Below are 27013 nucleotides of genomic sequence, written 5' to 3'. Positions count from 1 at the left end.
GACTCCAACGCCTTTCAAAAACAAAACTCTTCTCGCAACCATCATCGCGACTCTCCCTCATCCCAAAAGAAGGTATCCCCACCCCCTTGATTCGCCAACTTCCTATCTCTGTTGACAATCAGCTTTTGTTCGTTTATGTGCCATACCATGTCATGAGTTCCTAGATCTATACCATTCATCCTGCATAAGACACCAAGAATACAAAACCCAAAAACCCCTTCTAAAGCACATGTAGAAAGAGAGAAAAAAACAGCTAATAAGGTAGGTAAACATCCACAGTTCAGGCAAAGGGAAAGAAAAAATTACTCAATATTCACATTTCCGGATCATCGTATCGATCATGCCCATGTCCGCACAAACTCTCTCGATCCTGATGCGTAGCTAATTCATGGGGTCCTGACGATGAAGCGTGGGGGTGGAAATGATTTGGGATTCCTGGGGAGGGAGAGGATCTTGAAGGAGTTAGTGAATGATATATTGAATTATATTTGAAAATCGGGAAGGGGGAGGGGTGGGAGGGAATCAGGAACAATGCACCTCAGTCCTCTCAATCTCTCGCTCTCCCTTTCTCGTTCCCACCTCTCTCCCATCACCATTTGCACACCCAAAGATCCAGACATCCCAGGACTATTCGGTAAACTCACATTCCCACCCGAATTCACAATCCCTTGTTGATAATTCGGACTCGCTCTTCCCTCAGCTCCTCTCCCACTCCCACTCCCAGCTCCCCCCAAATTCAACGGCGGAATGACCATACCATATTCATCCGCCCCCGGACTCCGACTGCGGCTTCGTCCATACCCCTCACTTTCAATATTCGATTCAGAAAGATGCGAATGATTTTCGCTTCCCGCGCCGGAAAACTGTCCCAGCCCGCGAATTTCATTTTCCGTCATAAGATGTTGAGGTTTATTGTAATATGTTGTTTCAGATAGAGTTGCCGATGGCGCGATATAGGATTGGGGATTGGGACCACCGGGATGGTGCGGATTGGGGTGGATATGGGAAGTCGTGTTTGAGGGACGGGAGTTGTGATGGATTATTTCTTTGATGGTGCGTTGGCGGCTGCAGAGGTAGAGGAGAGCGCTGGCTAGTAGAACAAGCGCGGATGCGCCGATAGCTATTCCTGCTATAGCGCCTGGGGATAGCTTAGAGGAAGTGGGAGACGAGGTAGAAGAGTCTGTGACGATTATTGTGGAAGTGGAGGTGGTGGTGCTGGGGGAGTCGCCTGAGGACGAGGTAGACGTCGGACGAGCAGTCGAAGATGAGGATGAAGTGGCTTCGACGGGGAAGTTTTCGCCAGGACTAAACTGTAACGAGGAGTTCTTTGCATATTCCAATTGACTTTTGAATGTTTGAGTTGAGTTCTAATATCAATAATCGTGAGTATTCGTAACCAAACTTTGCCCAATGACATGAAACGGTCGAACGTACAGCATTAATCACACCAATCATTCCATCCTCATGGCACGCTCCTGGAGCTGAACAATAAAAGAAGATCGGATCAGTATCATTGACAACGACTTGAAATTTCGGGGGCTAAATACTCTCAAGTTAGATCATGCAATGGCATTTCCAAATATTCTCAATGAATGTACAAACATCATTTAAAACCACATTGATCGGATGGAAACCACTCCAAAACCCTCGCTTGTTGATACCCGTAACTTCATATGGAATACACGCTCTATTGCTTCCATATTCTGCTCTCGCAACCGAATGATTTTGAGGATAAAATCGGAATTCTAACAATCCATTCATCGATTAGCATAACGCACTATCCTCCAAACCAAACTCCACACAAAGACTCCTTTCGCAAAACGCATACCTATCACATCACTAACATTCGCACTCAATTCCGTCGGCGTAAACTGCAATCCTTCTATGCCCACCGAAACCACATGCGTCGGCACTGCACTCGACGTAGTGCTCGACTGCGCCGTCACCTTATCCCCACCCAGAACGAGTAGCGCAAACCATGCAATTAAAAATCTCAACATATTTCAAACAATCATATCGGACGCTCTGGATTCCAGGAGAAATATCAAACCAAGACACGAACGGATACGGAAACAGAAAGAGAAAGAGAAACCCAGGTAGTAGAAACGGCAAACATGCTCGACATGGTAAGTAAGCAGAGTCATTGTCCTACAATCGCTAATTCGAGCGGACCAACAATATTTCCATGAAAATTACGCCCAGATGGGTTTTTGCTCTCTGAACAGCCAGCCAAGACTTCATGGCTGTTTGCTGTCAGCTTTTTGCCTATTAATATTCAGACCTCTCGGGAAAAGTTCCTTGTCCGCTACCGCTAAATTCAGATAATCTGTTGCATGTATGTCAATATCGGACTTCCTGTTATATAACATGGCTTTCTAATAGCTGGTGTTTGTTCTCCCAGTCCACGGGTTGCACCGGTGTTGATCTCTCAGGTACATTATCAAGGCTGGTTTCCTCTTGACTCCTTGACTGTAGAGCATGGTAAGATGCGTGGCTTGAAAATCAAGGCCAAAATGCGAATGTCAGCATCTGAGAAGCCCGGCGTCCAATCGGTGCTGATTGCCAAGTTAAGCTGAGATCAGGAAAGCTTGGGCTGATGAATATATAAAAATTTAAAAATTGAAATGTCACTCCTAGTTACCAGAAAGTCCCAAGAAGCATGTTAGTCAGGTTCCAAATCTGATTTTGGTGTTTATATTACATCGTACATTTAAATTACGTATTCAATCCGAGTCCAATGACAGGCACCCTCAACCCTAACATCGCTCTCCACTATCCACGACCTCTGCAAAATCTCACTTGTGGTACCCTTCTTTAATTGGTTGTACCTACTTCTGTTGCCATATCGGGAGCACAGCCTGTGACGAAATCTCAATGGCCGTCCCTGATTCCGCGAAGGAGGGAATATTCTACCTCTAAGGTTACCATAAGCAGACAATGTTAATATGCCAATCATCCACTTTCTCATACCACACGTTCGAAGGTTTTCTGTATCGGTTTTGCAGCCTATTATCAATTAGCATGAGGGTTACGATATCTAGAATATCGCCGTAACAAGGTCTAAACTCACATCGATAAACTTTTCCAAATCTTTGTCAAGATTAGCTAGATCATCCTTCCTCTTCTTATTATCGGCAATCAAGCCTTGTTTCTTCTTCAAAAGTCCTTGTCTCTGTTCCTCCAACTTCAATCTTTCCTGATGTTCATGATCTATTCTTGCAATCATAAGCGCATTCTCATCAGCGTCAGCGTGTTCAGGATGTTGCGCTAGGAATTCGTCGACTGGTATCAGGGGAAGTTGCTGATATTTATGACTGTATAGGATAGCATTAGCGACACTGCCTAGTTCCATACTTGTGAAATTGGCTGAAAACTCACTCATATGATTCGCAAGCAGCAATTTCCCCTTGTAAATGCCGTTGTTCATAGTATAGATTTTGGAGTTGTAAATGTAGCCTATCTACTTCTTGACGCGCTTCCGCGGTTAAAGCTTTTGTTTCTCGTGCGCCGGCATGAGAATCACGATGTAGACCTCTCAATTGTGCGAGATATGTAAGGAGCAGTTTTTGTTGTTTAGAAATCTGTAGTAGAACTTCGTTCGACGGAGGGGAGGTTGTAGATGCAGCCGATACGAAGTCCAGAAGAGCAATTGCTTGTTCCCGCGTCTGATTTGAAGTTTCAAGTGCAAGCTTGAGGGATGGGTCTGTAATTATCTCGTCGATAGCCATTATGGTGAAATCGGCTATTTGGAATTGGAATAAGAATCGAGGCTGTAACTTATATAGTGGTTTGCATTAAGGATTATTTGTTGGAGAGAAATTAAAGTACAGCCTTCTCGTTCAATAAGGCTGAATCCGAAGCTATCTTAGTTCTAGCCTCATTTCGCATCTTACTCGTGCTGCCAGAAAGTATGCAACTCCGGCGCTAAATGCGCTATATCGGCTTTAATAGGCCAATGGAATCCACTGCTTTTTCTAATCCTATTATATTAAATAGAGATTTGGAAAATTGAATCAATTGAATCGCTCGTTTATATTGAAACCCTACTACTTTCAGCACAAATTTCAATGACTTATACCCCTTTTAAGCACTATAAAGCTTCCCCACAGTAGCTTAATCCTATTGAGGCAGGAGTTGCATACTTTCTGGCCGCACGAGTACATAACCTGATAATAAGCTAGCAAAATATATTGGCCTTTTGCACAAGTCCCTGCTTAGATTATTAGTTGAGAATCTACCATTTCTTGGGAACATTCTGGATGATGTTAATCAAGCATTTATCTCAAGCTGATTATCTTTGGTGTAGAAGATGGCTTTAACAAAGTATGATCTCCACATTGAAGATCGAAAGATGCGAGGGCTCAAAGCATGTGAAATTCATCGTGCATCACATGTATTAGCATGTGAAAATTAAACCGCTACGATTGAACAACCGTCGTGTAGATAGGTTCAGAAGCCTAAAAGTCTTTATTTAAATTTCAAAATGTACTTGCTATATCTATCTATGGTAACTAAGCAAAAAGGGGTATACGCTTGTTACGTTATCAAACGCCGAGTTCCTCCCATATGGTGAGGCTTGATACGTAGAACAACGCCGAGTTCGTAACCTGTTTTCCAAACAAAAAAACCCACCAAACCCATCATCCGCCATCCTTTTTTGCATTTCTAATAGAGCTTGCCATCCGGTCCCATAACTCCTTCGGAAGAAGCCATGTTGCACTGTCTAAATAGTCTCTTTTCCTCGGGACTGAATGCACCTACGACCGAATGTAAGACTCCTTGATTGTTGAACAAGACCAAATCGCCTTCCACCCAATCATGTGGGTACACGAATTTTGGACTGATGGCTGGTCGCTGCAAGCGATAAACTAGATCTCTCACTTCCTTGAGATCAGTCATGACCTCTCCATTTGGTAGATGAATGGCTTTGATGGCACTAGGATGAATTTGGAGTGCCAAGTTACCCGTGACTGGATTCTTCCAGCACATAGGCAAAATCTTGATGTCCTTCTCATCAACAGGAGGAAGTTCAGACAAAGGCAACTCATTCCCATCGGAAACCATACCAAGGCCGGTGGAGCGTGACCTTGCAGGAGACATCCAAATATATGGATGTGGTGCGTATTCTACCTTTGCTCCACAAACGAACTCCTTATCCTCTTCGCTTAACAAATTGTACATGTTTTGACCGGAGACAAAAGCAGTGGTACCAAGAGGGACATCGATTTCTTCACCAGTTCCATCATCATAACGAAGAGTTTGGCGACGGCCAGCGGGAACTTTTACAGCCATCAACGATGTTACTTTTGGTGGATTGAGGGCATAAAGAGCAGCATCAATGTGCCATCGGTAGAAGCGTGTGAACGCCAAATCGTCTTCCTCTGGAACAGCGGTCTTATGGAAGACTTTGTGATGAGGGTGCTTGAGTGTAATATTCTTCAATCCTTCATATTCTTCATAAAACCCGTTTCCGATGACTTGAACCTGAGTTTGATGAGGGATTGTTTTCAAGTCCGGGTGAAGAACTGATCGTTTCGCATCAAGAGTTTTGCCATGACCATATGTTTCTAGGGAAATAATTAGACACAAGAGTTAAACGAATGGAGAGAAAGGACTTACCAGCCGTGGGATCAAATCTACGTGTAAGCTCATATTGGGCTTTGGGGGAGAGACCAGCCTGGTTCTTCAGAACCACAACATGGTAATTATATAAAGCATTGCGAATAGTTTTGAAGTCCTCCTCGCTGAGATGTTCCAGGTCGACATTGTTGATCTCGGCTCCGAGGTTGAGAGAGGAATTCTCTTGTGAAGAGAAAGGCTTCACTTCTAAAGTCTTGACGGCCATTTGATTTTCTGGGGCTCAGATGTTATGTTTTGTGTGGAATATATATTGAAGGGAAGAAGATTGTGACCGGCGTTTGGCTGTATATGACCGTGGAAGGTCAGTGATTTATGTATCCAAGTTGTGAGCGAGGGGCGACGGAAATGTCCGAATCGAGCAGGATGAATTTATGTATAAGGAAGGCCGGAAAAGAACTGACTCCACGCGTTTCCCCGGTTGGAGCAAGAGTAAAGCGGAATAACTTTGATAAGCCATTCTTGATTTGCATATGGTGAATTTGAGTGCTTTTAGTTGAATGTATTGGTGAGGAGGGGTTTATCAACATAGAAGATAAGAAAGTCGGAGCTCGCCGCAAGACCCTTAAATCCAAGATGTGGAGAAGCTTCAATAAAACGTGCATCAAGAGCTATTTACTCGTTATTGTTATCAATCATTTGAGGCAGGTCGTTATCATCAACATATGGATGTGTGAGTTACCTATGTTAGTCATGTGTTAGTGTTATCATTTCCTCGTTTTCTCGAAAACGCCTACCAAGTCTCTTCTTCAATCTTCTATATCAGGATTCAAATTATCAACATTTTCCAATCCATAGTTCTTTAGCGTTTGCTCATTCTCCGTATATTCATCAGTCCAATCATGTGAGCAAAAGATCAATAAATTGATTTTCCAAGTTGCAAATCTTCATGTTTGTTGAATTGAGGCGATCATCAAGCTCAAGCCACACACCATGCACCGGAATTCACTGTGGCGTGGTGGCGACGCTCCATCCATGGATCCATGATGTCTATGATGACATTGATCTTGGACGTACAAGGTATTTCACGAATCAAAATCTTTGCTAGAGTTCTTCCTTTATATCTGCATCATTATCATCAAATTGTTTCATATGAGCTTTTTAAGCCCTTTCAAATTTCCCACTCAGGTCAAAATATTCACCTACCTATTTCATTCTCGCCGAAATCTCCATATAATTCCAACATCAGCAAACATGAGTTGGATGGATTCGTGGTCGCGCCCCTCAAAACATTCCGCTGTTCCTCCACCTCTCTATTTAACGGCAGGAGAAAGTGTTCCTTACTGTCTAACATGTGGTCGAGTCATGAGTTAGCACCGTGATGAACATTTTTTAAGCTTTATCTAATACATCCAATAGGCACCAAAAAGGCAAGCAAAAAACCCAACAATGAGGTCAAATACTGTTCAGACAGATGTCGGAATCGAAAGCCGGGGAAATTAGATAGAAAGATTGAGCAAGCCATTGTTGCACTGTTGGACCAGGAGAAAGACTCGGGTCTAGAAAAGACTGGTGCAAAGGATCGTTTTGTGAAAGGAGATCATCGGATTATTGTTACCTGTGACGAAATTGAAGAGATTGTATTTGGGAGTCGCTTTGATCCCGAAAAGGTTTATGGGAGAAGGAAAAATCGTAAAAGTCGTGCAATTGGAGGATCGAATGTTGATGCAGAATGGAAGACTGTTGATATGGAAAGTAGTGAGGACTCCGCTAGCGATGATGCGCCCGATGAGCCTGTGAACACAAAAACCGGGCCAATGATACGCCCACCACAGACTGAATCGGATATCAATTTCAGTGTTGGGGGCGAGAGGGGTAAAGCTGAGAGAACAGAGGAGTCGGCTTCGGACTTACAGAAGAAGGTTGATGGCCAAAAACAAGCAGAAGAAAGAGAGATGGTTCGGCGGGCAGCTAGGAGGGCTGTTGTCTTTGGCTTTATTGTTGAACAGCCCCCTGAAACTAGTCCATCTCAAGTATCTAAGGGCTCAAGGCACAAAAAGATGCCAAGCTGGGAGGAGAATGTTGTAAAAGAGCCAATCAGGCGCAAATGCGAGGCTTTGATGCAAGGCTCAGTAGTTGAGCCAAGCTACGCCAAGGGAAATTGGTCTATAAGATGGCGGGAGTAGCTGGATATCTCTTCCCATGGCACCCAACGTTACTTCTATGCATTGAGGCAAGCACTTGCATAAGAGAGCGAAACCCAAAAGATCCGTTAGATTATATTGGACGTTATATGAACAAAATACGAACCATCGCAGATTCAACTTTTGTTTGACCATCGGGAGGCACATATTGAGGAGCAGCCAGAAAGTTCCGAGTAGTCGCTACAGCTTGGACTTTTTGCCTTGAAAATTATCAAGATAAGAGGAAGCAGATCATCAGATTCTGAACAGAAAGACGCGGTTGTCGATATTATCGAGACTCAAAGCAAGACGTTGTTGAATCTACACGAATTCTACAGATTCCCTAAAGCTTGGGAGGTGCGCAGTTGCGTAAGTCTCTAGTTGTGTAAGCTCGGTTCGACTTTTCCCGGAATCACTTGTCATCTACTTGGGTGGCTTTTGTGATACGTACTCGCTTTAATCTCGTCGCACTCATCTTCTGCATGCGTAGTTCAGCAAAGGCAAGGTGTATCAAAGGCGCCACGACGAATTCCATAAGATCATTAAATACAATTGGCCGCTTCAACCCTATGATTGTTCCTCCTATCAAAAACATGGAATGGGCCATTGAATGGTCGCAATTCGTTAGCTTGCTTTTCAGACAATCAGCTTTCTGATATCACATCCATATTGAAAGATGATAGGCCAATCGAGTGCTCTACGCTTCGAAGGAATGATGTGCAAGCCAAAAATCCGATTTCATTTTAACCCGCATAAGTATATGCAGGCTTATTCATATCATCAACGCAACGGTTACACTCGCGTATCTTCTACCCTGATCGTAATTGCTGACCCTGTCAGATTCCATGACTCGAGCCAAGTACTTGGTCTATTAACCCATCCCATCCTATGATTACATCTTACCCCTCTTCAAAATCTATTAAGTAGTAGACATTTCCACTGCAAAGAGCTATACATCGAATCGGACCATAGCTATAATGTTTTCCACCGAAAATGGCAGTTTCGTTCTTATTACACTTTTTTTCTGCTCGATTGTTTATAAGGTTGCTTGGGAGCTTTTCTTCTCTCCATTGAGGCATTTCCCGGGCCCGGTCGCTGCAAAGTTCACGAACATTTATCGTGCATTTACAGTGTACTTGGGCTCCATGGACAGAACGCAAAGAAACTGGCATCGTGATTATGGCGTAGCTGTTCGAATTGGCCCAAAAACCATCAGTCTTAGTGATCCATCTTTGATTGGGACGATATATGCAACCAAAAATGCTTGGCTCAAGGTAGGTGAATGGAGCTTTAATGGCCACAATCTTCCAACTTTGGCACTGACAATTGTTTGCTAGAACGAGATGTACAAGCCTAATGATGCTCTTATTGAAGGGAAACGGATGTCAAATATTTTCAATTCTAGAGATCCTTTGTGGCATGAAAAATACGTTAAACCTATCAGGAGTCTTTGGACCATGACAAAGGTTCTGGACATCGAGCCCTTGGTTGATGAAACTTTGGGGATATTCATCGATAAGCTAAGTGCGAATTTTGCGGATGAATCGAAGACATGCATGGTGGATGACTGGCTAGCTTACTGTATGTTTCATGCTGCCACAGAATAATTTCAGTGCTGATCTGAAATTCCATAACAGTTGCTTGGGACGTGGTGGCAAACATCAGCTTTGGACGACCATTCGGATTGATTGACCAAGAAAGGGATGTCGATAACATCCTTCTTGAATCCAAAAGGTCGCTCTACTACTTCGCCGTCGTCAGTCAAATTCCATGGATTGACCATTTTCTTGACAAGAACCCAATAATTCGGATTGGTCCCAGGCCTACTGTAACGGGAATCTTGTACTGCTTTAAGGTTGTTGCTCAGTATCGAGAAGAGCTCTTATCGGCGGGTCACAAGCACAAAACCATCAACCACTACCTCGATAATTATTTCAAGCTCAAAGAAACGAACCCGGACCTAATTAATGACAACCAAATTGTAAAATATCTAATACTCAGTATTCTTGCAGGCGGCGATACGACCGCATCAACCATGAGGGCTATTCTATACTACCTTTCCAAAAATGCATCCGCTTACACAAAACTGACCGACGAGCTAGACCATGCGAATCTCTCACTGCCAGCACAATGGAAGGATGTACATAATCTTCCTTACTTGAGTGCAGTGCTCCATGAGGCTATGCGCATTAATCCGGGTGCTGCTATGATGTTAGAGCGAGTTGTTCCCGATTCTGGATTTACTCTTCCCGACGGAAGATTTATTCCAGGCGGAACATTCGTGGGTATCAGCCCCGGAGTCTCGAATCGAGACCCTGAAACTTTTGGAACTGATGTCGATTCCTTTGATCCCGATCGCTGGCTGCAAATGAAAGGAGAGAGTCAAGAAGATTTTGAAACTCGTCACAAACAGATGCTTAAAACTGTCGATTTTATATTCGGCGGTGGTAGTCGGGTATGTATGGGGAAATATTTCGTTCAGCTGGAATTGTGGAAAACGATGGCTACTCTATACAGTATTTTCGATGTGAGTTCTTCAAGCTTTACCTTTCCGCATTAGATACCTCCGCCATATTTCAAATTTTTATCGCATTTGGTTGCTGAAACTTGTTTCGCTGTCTAGATAAAACTCGAGGATCCCAATCATATCTGGAAACGTCATAACGCCTTCTTCACATATCAATGGGATATTCCCATGAAGATATCCAGGCGGACTCGAGCTCGAACTTAATCCGACATGAACAACTTAAGGTAATAGCTCGTGAAAGTAGATGTAGAACAGCTAGTATGAAATAGTATTCGCCTTTGAAGGGTACACTCATTCTGTTCGGTTTAGATTCTTTTGCCTAGTTAGAGTGCTAACATGATGCTCCTAAGCTAGTTTCATGGAATTGGTCAAAGGGATGAGTTCACAGTTAGTCAGTCTATCTTTAACGACAGCAAAACTTGCTGTTGCTCAACGTTTTCTTGCATCAAAGTAGTTTGGCTTTTTATCATTCGAAATCGGCTATTTCTCTTCATTTTGTGCAGTTCTCAACATTGATTGAGTGGAGAGATCTCGTTTTACTACCTATCAATGAAGACATTATTCTATTTAGGGTAATGCGGAAAAATGGACCATAGCAATCGCGCAAAGTGACCCTGGGCGTAGTCGAGGTTCTAGACACACCGAGAATCAATTTACTATATAGCACTCAATCACTCAAGCCCTTGAAAGAGCTACCCTCCAGTTAAGCTCCTCGAAAGCAATTGCTTGCGATCATGTGACAATATGATTGTATTGAAGCATCATAACGCAAATTTGCACGCACTCCCATAGCACTTCCGGAGCACTCCCATAACTGTCGCTCCAGACTCTAATTATGAGAGCAAAGTTCATTGATAAGGAGTAAAGTTAAGAGAGAGAGTACCAGCCCATCTATCAAAGTATGCTGTAATGTAGTTGCACACTCCCAATCCAAGAACTGAAGACATTCATTCCCTTTTATCAAATGTCGCATTTTAGTCATGATCTCTTTTCACTTTCATACCCTTACGAATAATAATCCACTGCATACGTGTGACATCCATCAATCATCGATCACTTATATAAAATTGACTCTCGTCTCATCTTCTATCCCCCCTCCCCACCCACCAACCAAAAAAATGGAACCTGTCTACTTCAAACCAAAACAAAGCAAAACAGCAAAAGTTCAGCCTTTTCGGCTTATTCTCCCAGTTGTTCCAGTACTATATGGATCACTGTACCTAGTAACGATCTTTTTCCCATTTTGAAGTGGATACTGTACCACTGCGCCATGGGAGATGTGTTCGGATACTAGGAGGCATCTTGTTTGGGATTATGTATGTGCGATAGATTTAGGATTCACTAGTTGACTGGCCGGTGTGTATTGGTGATGATGTTTGGTAGTGCGAGAAACATTTGCTCGATAAAACTTTAACTCAATCATTGTCCTTGGACATTTAAGCTCACCGTCGATACTCAAAAGTAGTATCTTTTGTCCGTATCGGGAGATTTGGATATAGCAATCAGTTCAACATCGAACGGGTTTATACCCTCAACGGGATCATTTCAGAAAACGGTGTATCAAACCGATGTTCCAAACTTAATTCCAAATTGAGCTCCTTGTATGACACAAAGGCGTAGCTAATAATGAAGGCGAAGCTCTTGATGTTCAAAATTGGTTCCGTTGAGAGGATATGGGCAACTGTTTAAACATACTGGATGAGGATAGTCAAGATATTGAGTCAATGTAGAGATATATCACTAAAGTTCTGATACTTTGCGTTGGTGCGGAATACTGATCGATGCTGAGTGATTTAGATGATTACCGAGGAATTTGTTGAGCATAAGCCTGGTAATTCAATTTCAAGTGCTTCGAGTACCTGTGTGTCTGAATAAGCTCATAATGTTGATCGAAGTTCCTCTCGAATTTGTATTCTAGGTGGCAAGTAGAGGACTGCCAGCGTTTTGGTAGACCGGAATGAGATCTTCCCAATCTGCTATCTAACTGGAGGGGTTGTTTGATTATGCCATCGAGAGATTGGCCTTCATGGGTCTTGCTGCGTATTATGACAGACTAATAAAATCTGTTGTTTGAAAGCCAGTGTAGTGAGAATTAAATCTTCTGTCCTAAAGTCCGATAAAGTGTCATTGAATTTTCTGGAAGTGTCGATCGACTTGGTTGCTACAGAACTGACAGTTGAAAGTGTTCTGAGACGCAGCCAGGGTGTCCAATAGTCCGGACTGCAGTTCAACAATAAAGATTATTAAAATTCCTAAGCCAATCAGAATATTCAAATCATCTGAGATATTGAATTTGATTGGAACATTGAAATATTCTCAGATTTCTAACTGCTTTTAGACATTTAAGCTGTTATATTATTGGACTATAGTCCAGACTATCGGATACTCTGGACGAACCAATATCCAGATCTGGATCCGGTTGACAAATTCGCTTAGTCCACGGGGATTGACTATGGCAGGAACTCTATCCGTATGATTGGTTCTTGATTTGCTATCTTGAGGTTCACTGTTGGTGTCGTTTCTAGGAAGATCGAGTAGAAGGTGCACTATTGACTTCATATCCTTCATTTTACCTTTGGAAGATTCCAGGGTCTCGTTCAAAATTATTAGTCCTAGAACGTATATCACTCTTGCATTTACAAGTGAAGAAGCAGAGTACCAAAAAAGGCGAGACTAGCAGCTTTGACAATAGCAAATGTTAGCTTCTTTGGAACGTTAGTCGAATGATGGCATGGGCCTCAGAAAGATCAGCATCTTGAAGTAAAATAGTAAGTGAAGAAGGCATCTTGTGCTTACAAATATAATGATGAATGCAACAGACTGATTCAAATACAATTGACGACACTTTTCTGGTGATCAATTTTCTTCTTAGATCAAGACAGGCCTACATCATCATACCTACAACAACGCAATGATCATTTCGAGCCTCACAGTTGGTTAACTTTAGTTCTTTATGTGGGTCAGCTTGATGAAAGACAATGAGCAGACCTCCAGCTCACCTTGGCGAAACTAACTTTACATCTTTCACACCCTCCAGATAGTTCACCATGAGCTATCATTCTTGACCTTCTGACATTGACAACACAGGGGTATTCAATAAGCACAAAGTCAGAAAGAATATATTTCAAATTCACAAGATATTTTCAATCAATGGTCTGACATGATGCCCGCTGTACGTTCTTTCAGCTACGAGCAAGAGTGTATCTGTCCATGACTATTTCGATATTGCATCAATTCAGAATCCAGCTTCCATCTAAGCCCCAGCCATGAATCCGAGGGTTTCCTCCAGAACTTGGGGATCGAATAGAATAATGTTTGCTTAGACTTTTCGGAGGCTGGTTCATCTAAAGCTCATTTCATTTTGGTCGGATGTTCCTAAGCTGATAGGCTTCAGATACTTTCATTGAACGGATGGACATGAAATTGTAATGTAAGCATTCATGTCCAAATCTCTTAATCAACCATGCCATCACGCATTTGAACAGACCCTCGAAGTAAGCGAGGAAGCAGCTGAAACTACAGTAATCACTTTCAATATCACCTACTTAAACAAACCATAAATTCATTTTCAAATAAATACTCGAATCTAAAAAGATCAGAATGTATTTGAACCTCCTTCATATTTACAATTAGAATTATCTACATTGGATATAACACCACAAAGAGTCTGAATTGTTAAAGTCCCTTTAAAGAGTGGTTAATTCCCGCTTGTTGCTTCGCTGACGTAGAGCGGGCACGTAATCGATATTGTATCCGTGCATCGGCTCGGTACCACGTAAATCCGCCATGTCCCCGAAATGTGTTCAATTGGAGCTCTTACGTGGCTCCGAGCTTCCCTCGTGAATTTCAATTCCCAAATTCCAATACACAACGAATTCCTCAATCAAAATGCGTTTCTTACGCTCTCTAATTCCTTCATTGGTACTTGCTGGTGCCGGAATTGTAACGGCAGCTTCATCCTGGGGCTTTGATGAAGCTATTGTTTCTGTGAGCGGAAAGAGTGCTGGAGGCTTCAAGGACAAGTACGTGGATTTGGGAAGATGTTGATATATTTTTGAAAGATATATGGTTTCCAAAGCAAAGCATACTAATTGATTGTTTTACAGACTATCAGACCATGTCCCTCTTGCGAAAGCGGTTTCTCTTGGCGCAGCGGACACTCTCAAAATCGTCCTCACGGCCACTGAAGATCGTGCTGCTAAACGACCACATCAAGCATTCTTACTGTTGAGAGATCAAGATACTGGACTCGAAGCTACTTTCCCATTCTCCGTGAAGGAGTCTGGCAAGGGAAAGGTTGACTTTGTAAGTTTTTACAGGCAATTGACTAAATCGATGGGATCATGCTAATGGATATAAAGTCTCAAAAAGATCTTCCAATCCAACTTCTCACAAGCTCCAAGCCTTTACGTGCCACTCTTGTTCTTGCGTCCTTTGGTCCTGCACAAGCATTCAGCAACCACGTTTTTGACCTCGCTCTGTCCCTCGATGCCAGCCAGCCAATACCAGCCTACGAAAAACCATTGAGATACGGAAAACTGCCTGAGATCAACCACATCTTCCGCGCCGATCCTCAGAGTGGACCTAAGATCTTTTCCCTAGTATTCGCGCTCGCAGTCTTAGCAACTGTTCCAGTGCTGTTGGGTGCTGTACGTACTCATCATTCAAATCTCTTGGTCCTAGTACTAACACTTTCTCAATAGTGGGCTTACCTAGGAGCCAATCTTTCTCATTTATCGAAAGCCACCTCCGCCGCACCAATCTCACACGCCCTATTTTATGGCTCAATCATTGCCATGGAAGGAATCTTCTTCTTATACTACTCAAGCTGGAACTTATTCCAGACTTTACCCGCTGCAGGCGTTGTAGGACTAGTCGCATTCTTGAGTGGGAGCAAAGCGCTCTCCGAAGTGCAAAGTCGACGATTGGCAGGAGAGAGATAAGATTGTGGTTATGTCGAAGTACAAATGTCTGGAGGATGTTTGGGACTGCATATAGAATATGTGATATAGGAGTGAGGTGTACAATACCAAAAAAGAATGGCAAGCCAGTCAGTGTGCAAACTTTGGACCCTAAAAGAAAATGATGCTTTTGTCTTTCGATTTCGCCAATAAATAGGTATCTTCATAAGTAGTGCAATCAGCTATAGCAGGTTTCGCATGCTCATCGTTTTGCTCGCCTTGGTTCTTCAACGCAACCATTATGTTTATTTTTCCCTCAAACATTGGAGCCCTCAATTCATCTGTGCCTTCGAAAAGTCGAGCTCCGGATGTTCCTTTTGAAACTTCTCCAAAATCTCTTTCTTTTTCCTCTCCTCACTGCTGATCCCCCCATTCGCTTCCTTGTCTCTCTGTTCCCACATCATCTTCTCTACCATGCCCCTCGTCTCTCCGTCTAAATCTCCCAATTTACTATTCTCAGGTGTAATTTTGGTAACATCTATCTTTGGTGCCGAGACGACGACATGTGCCCACCATTCCATTTTGTTTACTTTATCGAGGTGGATTTCGAGAGCTTTGCTACCAGAGGGAAGACTAGACAATGTCCAGGTACTGTCGTCGAGGAGGATAGCGTGAGGGAGTGCATCCTACATGGCAATATGTCAATCGGAGAGGAGTGGTCAACAGAGGAGATCTAGGTCGAGAAAGCACATACGTCAATAATAGGAGTTTGACCCTTAACTGATACTTTTAGTGATTGGCGTTTAATATCAACGATTAGATCTTTAGCTTTGAGGTTTCCGGGGATCTCGATGGTGATGTCCAGATCGGAAATCGTTTGGGTCCATTTGTAGGGGAGGGAGGCTTGCTCTGCTGCTTCCTTTGCGCGTGCTGCGGCTTCTTCTTGGGGTGTTGGCTCTGAAAGTTTTGGTTAGTTGAAATGTTGAAGGGTGGGAATGGCGGGGTAGCTAAGGTGAAGCAGGTATAGGAAGTGCGAGTTATGAGCGAATAGCCACAAGATTTTTCTAAGACATGAATATGTGAAGTAAGCATTGGGTTATAAACACACCTTTGTCTGCCATCTTTGCAAATAATGTAGAGTATTTGTGTTTTGTAATCGTTGATCTTACTGTTCAGTTATCGAAAAGTACCTAGACAAGGCTCCGAGGTGGCTTGCTTACAAAGCCACATTGAGCGCCACATTTGAAATGTCAGGCTTCAATTTAGCCTCGTCTTTATTCATAGAAGCACCAGCGATTCATTTACATTCAAATCCAGCTACATCTACAATTGAACCTGAACTAAGTCATCTTTCAACAACTCCCCAACATTACAGAGTGCTCCGAAGCACTGCACACAGAAATGCCTAAACCCCTCGACATCTCCAATCCATCCGATGACATCTGTCCCATATGTAAATCCAACCGTTACCTCAACCGCGATCTCGAATTCCTCATCAACCCAGAATGCTACCACAAGATGTGTTCCACCTGCGTGGACCGCATCTTCACCTCCGGCCCCGCGCCTTGTCCCGTTCTCCACTGCGGTCGCACATTACGAAAAAAAGGATTTAAATCCGCTTTTTTTGAGGATCTAGGAATAGAACGCGAATGTGACATTCGACGTCGAGTAGGCGAAGTGTTCAATCGCAACGAAGATGATTTCGAGACGTTGTTGGATTACAACAATTATTTAGAAGAGACGGAATGCATGGTCTTTGATCTGGTGAATGGGAAGGGCAAAGTAAAACAAGAAGCGGAGGAGAAGCTAAGGAGATTTAGAGAAGCGAACCGCGGAGCCATTGAGGAGAATAAGAATGCGAGGTTAAGGGAGGTGGAGATGGGGAAGAGGAAGGAATTAGAGGACAGGGAGATGGCGAAGCAGAGGAGACTGGCGGCTATGAGAGAAGAGGCAGAGGAGAAGGCTGATGTTGAGAAGAGTCGCAAGCAGGTTTTGGACCAATTAGCCACCGGCAAGGGAAATGCAGCTGATATTACACAACAAGCACACAAGATTATTTTGAAGAAGACTTCGGCGAGAAGAACCTTGGGAGAAAGGGATGCTGCGGTCAGTGCTGGAACTGGTAGCGCTGATGGGGAGGGCCTTACGATTAGAGGTCTAAAGAAGAAGGTGGCGCCTGTGGCAGAGAAACCCTATGATCCCTTTGGAGGAATCGCTCTTACGCCCACGAGATATGTATTACAAGGTGATTACGAGAACCAGTGGGTTGAGAAGAGTGTCAAGCGTGACCCTAAACACATGGCGGGTGGTTACAGCCTTCATGAATATTATGGAAGAGCTATGCACGATGCTTTTAGTGGCCTTGAAATATTTATCGAGGATGAGATGCGAGATCGAGTTCAATCGAGCTCTCCTGCTGGTGCTACCATAGCAGCCGCACAAGCATCTACGGGGAAGATAAAACTAAAGGTGGCGGATAGAATGGAAGTAGATGATGTATTTTGATAAGATATCTAGTGTATAACACAGAGGGACGGGATGGGATCTGCACGGTTCAAGGAGTTCAGAGACAAATAGGATGGTTACTGGCGTCTGAGATCATCTGGACATAGTTATACATTCAAAGGACAGGCCTTTGTAATTAGTTACCTGGAGCTAGATACCTCTTAAGTAGGCACAAGCAATTTAATATCACATCGTGCATTTTTAATGCCCTTAAACATTGCTCCGATCTTCAAATTCCAATACCCTCAGAACGCCATGCTTGTAATGATCCTTAAAACACCAAAAAATGTTGATCATAGCACAAAAGTCCGCGTGAACAATGATGTCCAAAATATATATGGACTTTCCTTCACGAATCACCTTCTCGATCACTGCTGCCAAGCTTGCTGTTGCCCGGGCCGAGGAAATACGGGAACCGTTGGAAGATGGTCTAAACCACCACCTATCGGTTGCTGGGCGTTTTGCCAGCCCATACCAGTAGCCGTATTGACAAATTGACTCTGACGGAATGGGTTTGTATTTCCAGTAGGCTGTGGCGCAAGACTGGCGCCACTGGTTTGGGGCCGGTCAGCTGATTGAATGGATAAATTTTTGGCAAAAGGATTTGTGCCTGTTTGCATCGACCTAAGAGGGGCTGCTATTGGCTGTTGCTGAAATTGCTGGTCAGGTGGTGGTGTGTAAGGTTGTGATTGCGGTGATGCTGACTTGGCAAAAGGATTTGTTGACTGCCTAGTGACTGGTGATGTGACAGGAGGTGAAGCTGGGAATGAAGGTCCAGCCATTCCCGTGGTATTCGTCATCATCGATTGTCGGAAAGGATTTGTCTGTTGTGGAGTTTGTAAATTCAGCTGTTGCTGTCCCTGTTGCTGGAAGTTTACAGCCGACTCTTGTGGGATAGGTGAGAGACCCGATGGCTGAAATTGTTGCTGAGGAGTATAACCGCCAAATCCAACACCCGTAAAATTGGGTTGCATGGGTTGCGGTTGCTGCTGTATTGGTACCTGTGGCTGCATATTGAAGGCGCCATTGAAGCCTTGCTGTTGAGCAAATTGTCCGGGATCTTGGAAGCCAGGTTGTTGTTGAATGAATCCATTCTGCTGGAGTTGCTGTTGTTGTTGCATTTGAAAAGGGTCATTGTTAAATTGAAGTTGCTGCTGCAACGCTACTTGGGAGGCAATTGGCTGTGGTGTTTCAATGGAATCGAAGAAGTCAATCAAATCTGCAGCGGGTGCTTTAGGGGGTTGTGTGGTGGCGCTCGATGAAGAAGCTTGCCCTGCATCAGGAAAAGAACGACCAGTCGCGGCCCTGCTTTCGCTTTCACTCTTAGAAGGTACTGCAAATGGCTTGCTTGAGCCATTGGTTCCACCCTTTCCACCCTTACTAGACTCCTGTTCGGCAAGATATTGCCTTCGGTTTACCTCAAAGTCTGGATCCATCAAGTAATCCTCTAGCTGCTTTCCAAGATTGACAGGTGCGTGCTTGAGCTTTGGTACCTCCACTCGCGTTTGATGCTCATATTGACGTGCGACACCAAGGTACGAAACCACAAAATCCGTTTGCCGGGTGAAGTTTCTGTATATCTCCATAGCTCGTTCTGCATCGGGTTTTGACATCTCAAAAAAGTGGCCTACAACTGTCAGCTAATATCTTCCCTACTCGAGAAACTCAAATACCTAATATATTGATCATCGCCTGGTTTATGACATGGAACAACGCCAGAAGATCCAATACTAGCATCCGAAATACTGTAATCGTAATCTCATTATCAGGCTCATTATCTAAAACCTAAACTGTTGTTTAGCATAGTTCACCCTAGTTTGAGCATCTTTGATCGTACGTCGCATTTCAGTAATGATGTGATCTGATGCTGCACAGATTCTGTTTCTCTCAACAGTCCCTTCTCCACCGATAACTTCTCTAGTCTTCCCTCTGCACCACGTACAAAATCGCATTTGGTATCTCGAAATGATCTCGCGCGCTCGGTCAAATAGTTTGTATAATGTCGGATATTCCGTCCCTGGGTTTGCACTTTGCCATGCTCTGTTAGCACGGCCTCTATGAGATTACCTGTCGTGGCTGAGCCATCATACAGAGAGTCGCGAAAGAAGTTTTCTCTGGGTACACACCATCGGTGAAACTACTTATTGCTAGCATGTTCCTATGACGCGCAAGATATGCCAGTGTTACATCTGGAGATCCTTCTCTGATCATTAAGTGAACTGTGATCAAACTCTTGAATACCACCGTCCATGTCGAATCGCGAAGTCGATTTTGTAACGCTCGGAATACTTCAGCTACTCCTGCTTCGCCTGAATGGGTAGCTATCAAGATATGCTCGATGTATCTGTTTAGTGATTAATTAAATGATGCGACAGAGGATTTGATCGGGGTCAAATACTTTGACTTGGGAGGGGCAGCCTATTCACAATAATGCTCAGTATATGATCTCCAACCACGAGACAGAAGACAATGTCAAACATGCCATACCTTGATCTTCGTCGCGCCTTTCACGGATTTCTCAAAAGAACTCGACATCGCAAATATTGGTATTGCCGGCTACAATGCGACAAATAAAGCCAGGGGGAGTATTCCACTCCCAAATGGCGAGTTTCGCTCTTATCGAAGGGGAATAGATATTATATTATATAGGACCGGATGTATTCGGGAATTGTGAGTGAGCAAAGGGGTATTGAGTGTGATTGTTGTTTGACTTATGTGGCACAGAAGTTTGCGTAGATATTAAGAAGGAGTGTGAACTTTTGAAAGTCGACGTCTGTTAGGGTGTGCTTGTTTTACTTGTTCGGCTTTGTCGTGTATGGTAGATCAATTAGTCTTGATTGTAGGTACACATTCGTAGCGGTGCCGTGATTGTGCTTAATCGAAATGATGACAAGGAATATAATTTAATGAAGGACCCCTTGCAAGATGGACTAGACAAGATGCAAGAGGATGCAAAAGGACTTGAAGGTATTATTGAAGATACCTACGGGCCTACCTAGTATACTGAGGAGCAAATGATGAATTCTGTCTCAAATCATGCACCAATGCAAATGAATACTAGGTGCGGACGGAGGATGTGCCGGTACAATAGTAAATAGTAATAAGTCAGCTAGCTATAAGGATCAACTTGGTGTCAAATCAAGTTTGTTTTATTTCCCTCTCATCTGGATACCACCCTCACGGTCCTCACCATTACCGATTTAGTTATTCCATGGCATGTCATTCCAATCTAGCACCGTTCGCAATGAGAGTGGATACGAGAGACGCAGCTAGCAATCCGATTGTCCGAGATGCTAACCCTTCTACGGGTATCAGTTCAGTACATATCTAATTGACTAGGTGAGTATCTCGTCGAAGATGTTAGATATCTTCATCCGTCAGTTTTTTATATTGATGTATATGGTCTGTGATAACCTTCTTATAAGAGTCTGAGAGACTATGAGAGACTACAAAGGAGAAGAGAAAACCTTCATATATTAATTATATGAATTAGAATTGTATCTGCGTACCGCGAGACTCATTCGTACCTAGCTTGGTACCTGATCGTCTCGCATAACCTAACTGGAGATGCTTGAACTCTTCTTTAAATTCAAATTGTCGTGATTTTCTTTTTCCAACCAACCATTTCTTCATACAAGTGCCGTCATCAAAGTTCACTGGGTACTCCTGTATGCTCGGATCAAATGCAACTTTCAAGTAGGTACCACGACTTTCCCAAGGATATCGATATCTAGATTGGCGAATAGTAATGAGCCACAACTGCATCGGGGTATTCTCCAGTATTTCGACACGCATAAGAAATTTATGGACATCACTTCATTGTCACAAGTATAAAATTAAAGGCAACTTGTAAAACGATTGATTTTTCAGCTATCTATGTAAGTCGAACAAGGGAAACAATAAACAGACAACATTCTCGAGGATGACACTGGGATGAAGACCCCACAGTAGAATGCTTCAAAAAAACACAACCCCTTTTTCCCCGCTCCAACAAAAAACATTTGATTCAGAAATGGTTCTGGTTTCCATTCTGAAACGGTTGCTCTTTTGTTCTTGATATCGCCAATACATACCTAAACAAAACAAATAAACTATGAAATTAAGAAGAAATGAAGTCTAGATTAGCACGGATGTCTTTGACCAGAAGAATAATAGTCGAGCTCCAGAGAATGACCATTGAAATGATTGACTCCGTTGCCATCTTTATTATATTATAGTTATCCAAAATGAAGCCTTCCAAGATTTAGGGTTCAGAGATGCCTTTATCGCGTCCGTTAAAACAAGGAGGGTGTGTCGAACGCTTATTTCACTCTTCCATCCAGTTCTCGCAAGCAGACCACTGAAGCCCGGTGAAGGGAGAGTTTGCAGGCTCGAAAAGGAGGAATCGTACTCAAATAATACACGCTGGCTTTTCATCATCTATCAAACATACGTTAGCATTTGCGCATGGATTGGATTTGTTAATGTTGGGGTCTTACATGTTTAAAACTTGGAAGGATGAAGAGAAAAAGAGAATTTGGAAAAGTTCGCGACATAATATAAAAATTCTTGAGAGCGGAATTTGCCGAGACGCTAACCACACCTAGAGAGCTTCGAGATATATTTATAATCTCCATATACCTACTTATTACTGTACAGTGCTCCAGTTCAAATCGGATGATTCATGAACTTCTACACAAAAGAAATTGATTTCAAGTCATGACCTTAGTATTGTGCTATCGCAGGCACTTACTAAGAAATGTGATCTTATGTGCGCGTAAAACCGCACCATGGACTCGCACAAACGGTTCTCCCTCATTACTTGCTATTCATCAGAGAAGTTTCACCAGTACCAGTTCTCGTTTGAATGGAGCAGAAGAACAAGTTAACATTGACACAAATGGCACGCCTTGGAATGAATACAAGGATAGCAGTAAGCATTGATTTGATAATATTTTGTATATCGCTGATATCCTCTATAAAGTCGCTTTGCCAAAGCCCAATCTCGATCCATTACATCCATGGGAACAATTGCAACCCTTGAATATTGGAAAGAAGGTCACTGTTACTGGTTTCCTGCGCAATAAGAAGCAGCTGGGTAAAGGACTCATATTTGCTACAATAAGTAGAGGGTCTTCAGCAAATCCAGGAATTCAGGTTGTATTAAAAGATAGCCCCGAAGAAGGGAAGATCGGAGATGCCTTCAAAACTTTTAAAGACATCAGAGAACACAGTGCTGTATCTGTGACTGGGATTTTACAGTCCAGAATAAAGAAGCCAGACAAAACGGCAGAAGTTGTGCCCGACTCACTGGTTACTGAGGAAGCTTCCGATTCAATTCCTTTGAAACGGTCTCAATTACTTGCAAATTTTGACATCCATGCCGAAGATTTGAGAGCAATTAACTCATTTCCCCGAGACATAGTTGTTGGACCTGCCCAGAAATTCGGGCCTGATTCCAGGCATCTAGAGGTTCGATTCGAGCCAGATCTTTATGAAAGATTAATGTTTCGGTCAAAGCTAGCTAAATTGGTGAGAAAATATCTATATTCTGTGAGCTTTGATGAGATTGAGACTCCCATCTTATTCAAATCAACGCCTGAAGGTGCCAGAGAATTCCTTGTCCCTACTAGAAAACCGGGCTATGCATATGCTCTTCCGCAAAGCCCTCAACAATACAAACAAATCTTGATGGCAAGTGGCGTCACCAAATATTTCCAATTTGCCAAATGCTTTCGGGATGAAGATCTTCGTGCGGATAGGCAGCCAGAATTCACTCAGGTACTGTATCATTGAATTAGTACAGTCTACAAGTGCTAATGCCAAATAGATTGACATGGAAATGTCATGGGCGGATGGCTCATATGTCATGCAGACAGTTGAAGAGCTTGTAAAGGGCATACATAAGCAGATCCAATCTGAACAGCCTGAAGTCGTCAATAACATTGAATTGCCTGAAACAGGGTTTCCAAGGGTGACATATGAGGAAGCGATGTCAAAGCATGGGTCTGACAAACCCGATCTCAGAATTCTGGACTTGGTAAACAAATTGTGACCATTTCTAGAGCAAAGCTAACGAATACAGATTCATCGAGTGGATTCTATTATTCCAGAAAATCTTAAGGGAATGATGACTTCGATTGAAAATCCCATAATCGAAGCCTGTAAGTTCCGGCTCAATGGCAATTCTAGGAAGGTGCAACAGTTCATCCGCAAGTTTATGGATTCTGCAGATGCCGAAGCATTCCAAAAAAATCCTGATGGTCCTCCCGGAATATTTGTTTTCGATCCTAGAAGGCCATTAGAAGGCCTACAAGCATTTGGATTTGAAGGTGCTGAGGCATTGAAACAACTTTACTCTTCTCTTCCACCTTCTTTGCACAATAATAATGATCCACGAGGACCTGATGCAACAACCACTTTTGATGAAGGAGATCTACTTATCCTTCAAGCGCGACCAAATACTCCTCATTCGGGCGGTTCCACTACTCTAGGTAAATTCCGGCTCGCACTCTACAAAGCCGCAATTTCCGAACAACTTCTTGCTCCTACTCCAGGATTTCATTATCTCTGGGTCACAGACTTTCCACTATTTACTCTCAACACTGCCAACCCAGCCGATCCTGGTCAAGGCGGCACATCAGGGTTTTCTTCTACCCACCACCCGTTCACTGCTCCTAAAACGGCTGATGATATCGACCTCCTATTCACTGACCCTCTCGCAGTGACCGCAGATCACTATGATCTTGTTATTAACGGCGTCGAACTCGGCGGTGGCTCAAAACGTGTCCATTCAGCCGAGGTTCAAAAATTCATTATGAAAAATGTATTAAAAATGAGCAACGAGAGAATGTCAGATTTTGACCATTTATTTGAAGCATTAAGAGCTGGTTGCCCACCTCACGCTGGATTTGCCATTGGCTTCGATAGATGGGTCGCGGTATTGACAGGAAGAGAGAGTGTCAGGGATGTCATATTCTTCCCGAAAGGAAATAAAGGCGAGGATGCCATGGTGGGAAGTCCGGGACTGGTCACAAGCGAGCAAGAGGAGACATACAATCTAAAGTCTAGATGATGTCAGGCTACAGGTGAAAAAAACTCACAGAGATTCATGAACACGAGTAAGAATGCATCAATGTTGAACGATAAATTAGATGTACAACTATGGCCTGCAGTCTCGACGTACATCATGGCGGCATTGATTGCGTTGAGAATTTAATTGGGTATCATAGATATCATCCCCCTCCCCTCTCCCCCCTCGTTTATAACACAAAATAAATGTTACATACATGCCAAACATTACACAAACCAAAATGTTTTTTCGCCGCATAGCGCGCTTGCAAAAAAAAAGACACAAGAAAGATGATGCAACTTTCTCGTGTAGCCTCAAGCCTACGTGCTATTCAGTCGTGTACCAGTTGTACAGTGTATGAGTGTTTTTGAAAATCAAGTGTACATACTTATTCGCCGCGTGGACATCACAGAACCACGAGGGGAAAACCAAACCAATTATTTCTTTTTCCCTCACACGTTGACTCGTGTATCTTTGTTACATCGTGCAAGATACCGTCAAAGTTGACGTGATTTTCAAATGATGCATTGATGATGTATATATGCATGCGGTGGAACTCCACAATGAAGAGCGGAGCGGGAATCATCGTGATACGATTCGGAACCGGGCTAGGTAGCCAGGTAGGATGATAGACAGAGAAGAATAGAATTATACAAGACAGGACAGGACAGCAAGCAAGCAAGTCCAATGGGAAAATTACTTGTTTGTTGCGTGCCAAGTCGGGAGCAAATATCATTGTACGTCTGCAGGTCAATGAATGATTCAATTCAGTCTGCTCTGTAACGGATCATCGTTGGAAGCTCTTGTCCGGCTCCTTATTGGCGAATACCCTCGAGGAATAGATGCGTTATATAGTTCGTGGGACGATCAATTGTTTGTGCGATTCATGGAAGAACATTTGGTTAAAAAATGGATTTGTAAGATGGAGAATTCCCTTCCGCGTATTATACCTCCCGGCCTTGGGCCATTCCATCCTCTATCTCATCAGCCCAGGAGCTGATAGTGTTTGCGTATAATTATCTGTATAAATATCTCTCCCCCCTTGCCTTCTCTATCCCCCGCCAAGTGCCATCTGAAACAAAGAATCCCATTCCCAGATATCCTTTTAAAAATCGTAATCGTAAAACCCGTCATTGCATAAACTATCTCGAGTCCAATTCACGGTACTGAGACTCTTTTCCATGCCACATCATAACCTCGTGCATCCCAGTGAAACTCCGCCTTCCATAACTCCAGCAGTCTCTGCTTCGCACCTAGAAAATCTTAGTGCGCCCACTCAACACCTTGGAAATCTCTTTCCACTTCGTTCCAATGCTCATTGCTCGCTTGTTGCTGATGTGCATCGTATTCCTCCACGACCCAAGACTTGCAATCTCTGGGTTCGTTCTCATATCGCTTGATTGCTTCACCTTGGTGCTTGTGCTCTGCTGAATCCTGTTGGGATGATTGCGATGAGGATGAAATTGCGGATGGAGATGAAGAGTGCGAGGCACTTGAGCCATGCTGGGCTCTTTGAGAGGTAGAAGACGACGTCGAGTCTGACTTTGAGGATGCTGATGGTGTGGAGAGATATTGTTTGGAGGATCTTGAGGAAAAGGATGTCTGACTTGAGGTGCACATTGTTGAATAGGTAGGTGTCTTTTGGATTGTGTTTCGTCGGATTGATGGTCCGAATTGTGGTTGAGTCAAGTAGAGCTGTTACTGAGGCTTCGAGGGGACTGGGGATTCGAAGTAATGAAGAAAGAAAGAGTGATTAAATAGTACTAGTAGATTATCGCGTTTGAGGTGGTCAGTGAACGCATATAAATGATACACAGAACTGTAGATATATATGAAAAGATATAATCCAATATGAAGGACGAGAAAAAGAAAGAAGCTCTTCTCGTTGCGATATACCGAACGGGTGATTGACTATCAATATAACGGGTGTGTTTTCCAAATCCCAGAAAAGCTCCTTGAATTACACGAAGAACATGCAAAGATACCCCTTTCTATACCCGACTCGAGTACACAACGCTTCTAGGGCTTTGAAAAAGGGCGAATACTACCCGCCTTGAAGATCACCGCCCTATAGTGATATCAATAAGAAGGGCGGTGAAATATGGGAATAAGTACAGGATCATTGACGACTCCGGCAATTGATCCCATAGGATAAATTAAGCTTGTTTGAGTGTGTTTCGCTACCCAGGATCACGACATGAGAATTACATTTCCCCATTTCTGCACAATCTCACACCAATTTCTTAGAACGGTATTTGCAAAATCCAAT

The 27013-nt window shown here is 43.2% G+C and overlaps 11 protein-coding genes across 11 annotated transcripts; 5 read left to right on the top strand and 6 right to left on the bottom strand.

Moving 5' to 3' along the window:
• Nucleotides 1-41: 41 nt before the first annotated feature.
• EAF02_000508 (uncharacterized protein) lies at nucleotides 42-2000 on the bottom strand (the record flags this gene model as incomplete). The annotated part of the gene is made up of 6 exons (XM_038896556.1): nucleotides 42-108; nucleotides 318-452; nucleotides 538-1367; nucleotides 1435-1539; nucleotides 1603-1745; nucleotides 1829-2000. 6 exons carry the CDS (start codon nucleotides 1998-2000, stop codon nucleotides 42-44), a joined length of 1452 nt encoding a protein of 483 aa, XP_038763415.1.
• Nucleotides 2001-2664: 664 nt separating this feature from the next.
• On the bottom strand, nucleotides 2665-3728 carry EAF02_000507 (uncharacterized protein; the record flags this gene model as incomplete). The annotated part of the gene is made up of 3 exons (XM_038896555.1): nucleotides 2665-3006; nucleotides 3071-3314; nucleotides 3379-3728. The coding sequence occupies 3 exons, from the start codon at nucleotides 3726-3728 to the stop codon at nucleotides 2965-2967; spliced, it is 636 nt and encodes a 211-aa protein (XP_038763414.1). The 3' UTR covers nucleotides 2665-2964.
• Nucleotides 3729-4449: 721 nt separating this feature from the next.
• On the bottom strand, nucleotides 4450-6301 carry EAF02_000506 (uncharacterized protein). The gene is made up of 2 exons (XM_038896554.1): nucleotides 5620-6301; nucleotides 4450-5567 (listed from the first exon to the last, which is right to left on the bottom strand). The coding sequence occupies exons 1-2, from the start codon at nucleotides 5843-5845 to the stop codon at nucleotides 4666-4668; spliced, it is 1128 nt and encodes a 375-aa protein (XP_038763413.1). The 5' UTR covers nucleotides 5846-6301; the 3' UTR covers nucleotides 4450-4665.
• Nucleotides 6302-6831: 530 nt separating this feature from the next.
• EAF02_000505 (uncharacterized protein) lies at nucleotides 6832-7763 on the top strand (the record flags this gene model as incomplete). The annotated part of the gene is made up of 2 exons (XM_038896553.1): nucleotides 6832-6946; nucleotides 6997-7763. The coding sequence occupies 2 exons, from the start codon at nucleotides 6832-6834 to the stop codon at nucleotides 7761-7763; spliced, it is 882 nt and encodes a 293-aa protein (XP_038763412.1).
• Nucleotides 7764-8737: 974 nt separating this feature from the next.
• Nucleotides 8738-10491, top strand: EAF02_000504 (uncharacterized protein; the record flags this gene model as incomplete). The annotated part of the gene is made up of 4 exons (XM_038896552.1): nucleotides 8738-9034; nucleotides 9098-9341; nucleotides 9398-10287; nucleotides 10384-10491. 4 exons carry the CDS (start codon nucleotides 8738-8740, stop codon nucleotides 10489-10491), a joined length of 1539 nt encoding a protein of 512 aa, XP_038763411.1.
• Nucleotides 10492-14175: 3684 nt separating this feature from the next.
• EAF02_000503 (uncharacterized protein) lies at nucleotides 14176-15230 on the top strand (the record flags this gene model as incomplete). Its single annotated transcript, XM_038896551.1, has 4 exons — nucleotides 14176-14309; nucleotides 14394-14592; nucleotides 14649-14936; nucleotides 14991-15230. The coding sequence occupies 4 exons, from the start codon at nucleotides 14176-14178 to the stop codon at nucleotides 15228-15230; spliced, it is 861 nt and encodes a 286-aa protein (XP_038763410.1).
• A 290-nt stretch (nucleotides 15231-15520) lies between these two features.
• Nucleotides 15521-16309, bottom strand: EAF02_000502 (uncharacterized protein; the record flags this gene model as incomplete). Its single annotated transcript, XM_038896550.1, has 3 exons — nucleotides 15521-15874; nucleotides 15943-16145; nucleotides 16297-16309. The coding sequence occupies 3 exons, from the start codon at nucleotides 16307-16309 to the stop codon at nucleotides 15521-15523; spliced, it is 570 nt and encodes a 189-aa protein (XP_038763409.1).
• Nucleotides 16310-16589: 280 nt separating this feature from the next.
• Nucleotides 16590-17693, top strand: EAF02_000501 (uncharacterized protein; the record flags this gene model as incomplete). The annotated part of the gene is made up of 1 exon (XM_038896549.1): nucleotides 16590-17693. The coding sequence occupies one exon, from the start codon at nucleotides 16590-16592 to the stop codon at nucleotides 17691-17693; it is 1104 nt and encodes a 367-aa protein (XP_038763408.1).
• Nucleotides 17694-18061: 368 nt separating this feature from the next.
• On the bottom strand, nucleotides 18062-20228 carry EAF02_000500 (uncharacterized protein; the record flags this gene model as incomplete). The annotated part of the gene is made up of 6 exons (XM_038896548.1): nucleotides 18062-19320; nucleotides 19367-19478; nucleotides 19531-19721; nucleotides 19820-20037; nucleotides 20092-20111; nucleotides 20181-20228. The coding sequence occupies 6 exons, from the start codon at nucleotides 20226-20228 to the stop codon at nucleotides 18062-18064; spliced, it is 1848 nt and encodes a 615-aa protein (XP_038763407.1).
• A 2163-nt stretch (nucleotides 20229-22391) lies between these two features.
• On the top strand, nucleotides 22392-24747 carry EAF02_000499 (uncharacterized protein; the record flags this gene model as incomplete). Its single annotated transcript, XM_038896547.1, has 4 exons — nucleotides 22392-22605; nucleotides 22657-23453; nucleotides 23503-23712; nucleotides 23758-24747. The coding sequence occupies 4 exons, from the start codon at nucleotides 22392-22394 to the stop codon at nucleotides 24745-24747; spliced, it is 2211 nt and encodes a 736-aa protein (XP_038763406.1).
• Nucleotides 24748-26007: 1260 nt separating this feature from the next.
• EAF02_000498 (uncharacterized protein) lies at nucleotides 26008-26364 on the bottom strand (the record flags this gene model as incomplete). The annotated part of the gene is made up of 1 exon (XM_038896546.1): nucleotides 26008-26364. The coding sequence occupies one exon, from the start codon at nucleotides 26362-26364 to the stop codon at nucleotides 26008-26010; it is 357 nt and encodes a 118-aa protein (XP_038763405.1).
• Between the last annotated feature and the right edge of the window lie 649 nt (nucleotides 26365-27013).

Source organism: Botrytis sinoallii, assembly GCF_014898435.1.
Source record: "Botrytis sinoallii strain Bc 23 chromosome Unknown BSIN_001, whole genome shotgun sequence".
NCBI classification, from domain to species: Eukaryota; Fungi; Ascomycota; class Leotiomycetes; order Helotiales; family Sclerotiniaceae; genus Botrytis; species Botrytis sinoallii.
Note: the sequence above shows the minus strand (reverse complement) of the source record. Positions and strands in the feature narration are given on the sequence as shown.

Coding starts and splice junctions, on each gene's coding strand:
- EAF02_000506 (XM_038896554.1), bottom strand. CDS start 5,845: ATGGCCGTCAAGACTTTAGAAGTGAAGCCTTTCTCTTCACAAGAGAAT. Junction 5,568..5,619: donor TAGATTTGATCCCACGGCTG/GTAAGTCCTTTC, acceptor TTATTTCCCTAG/AAACATATGGTCATGGCAAA.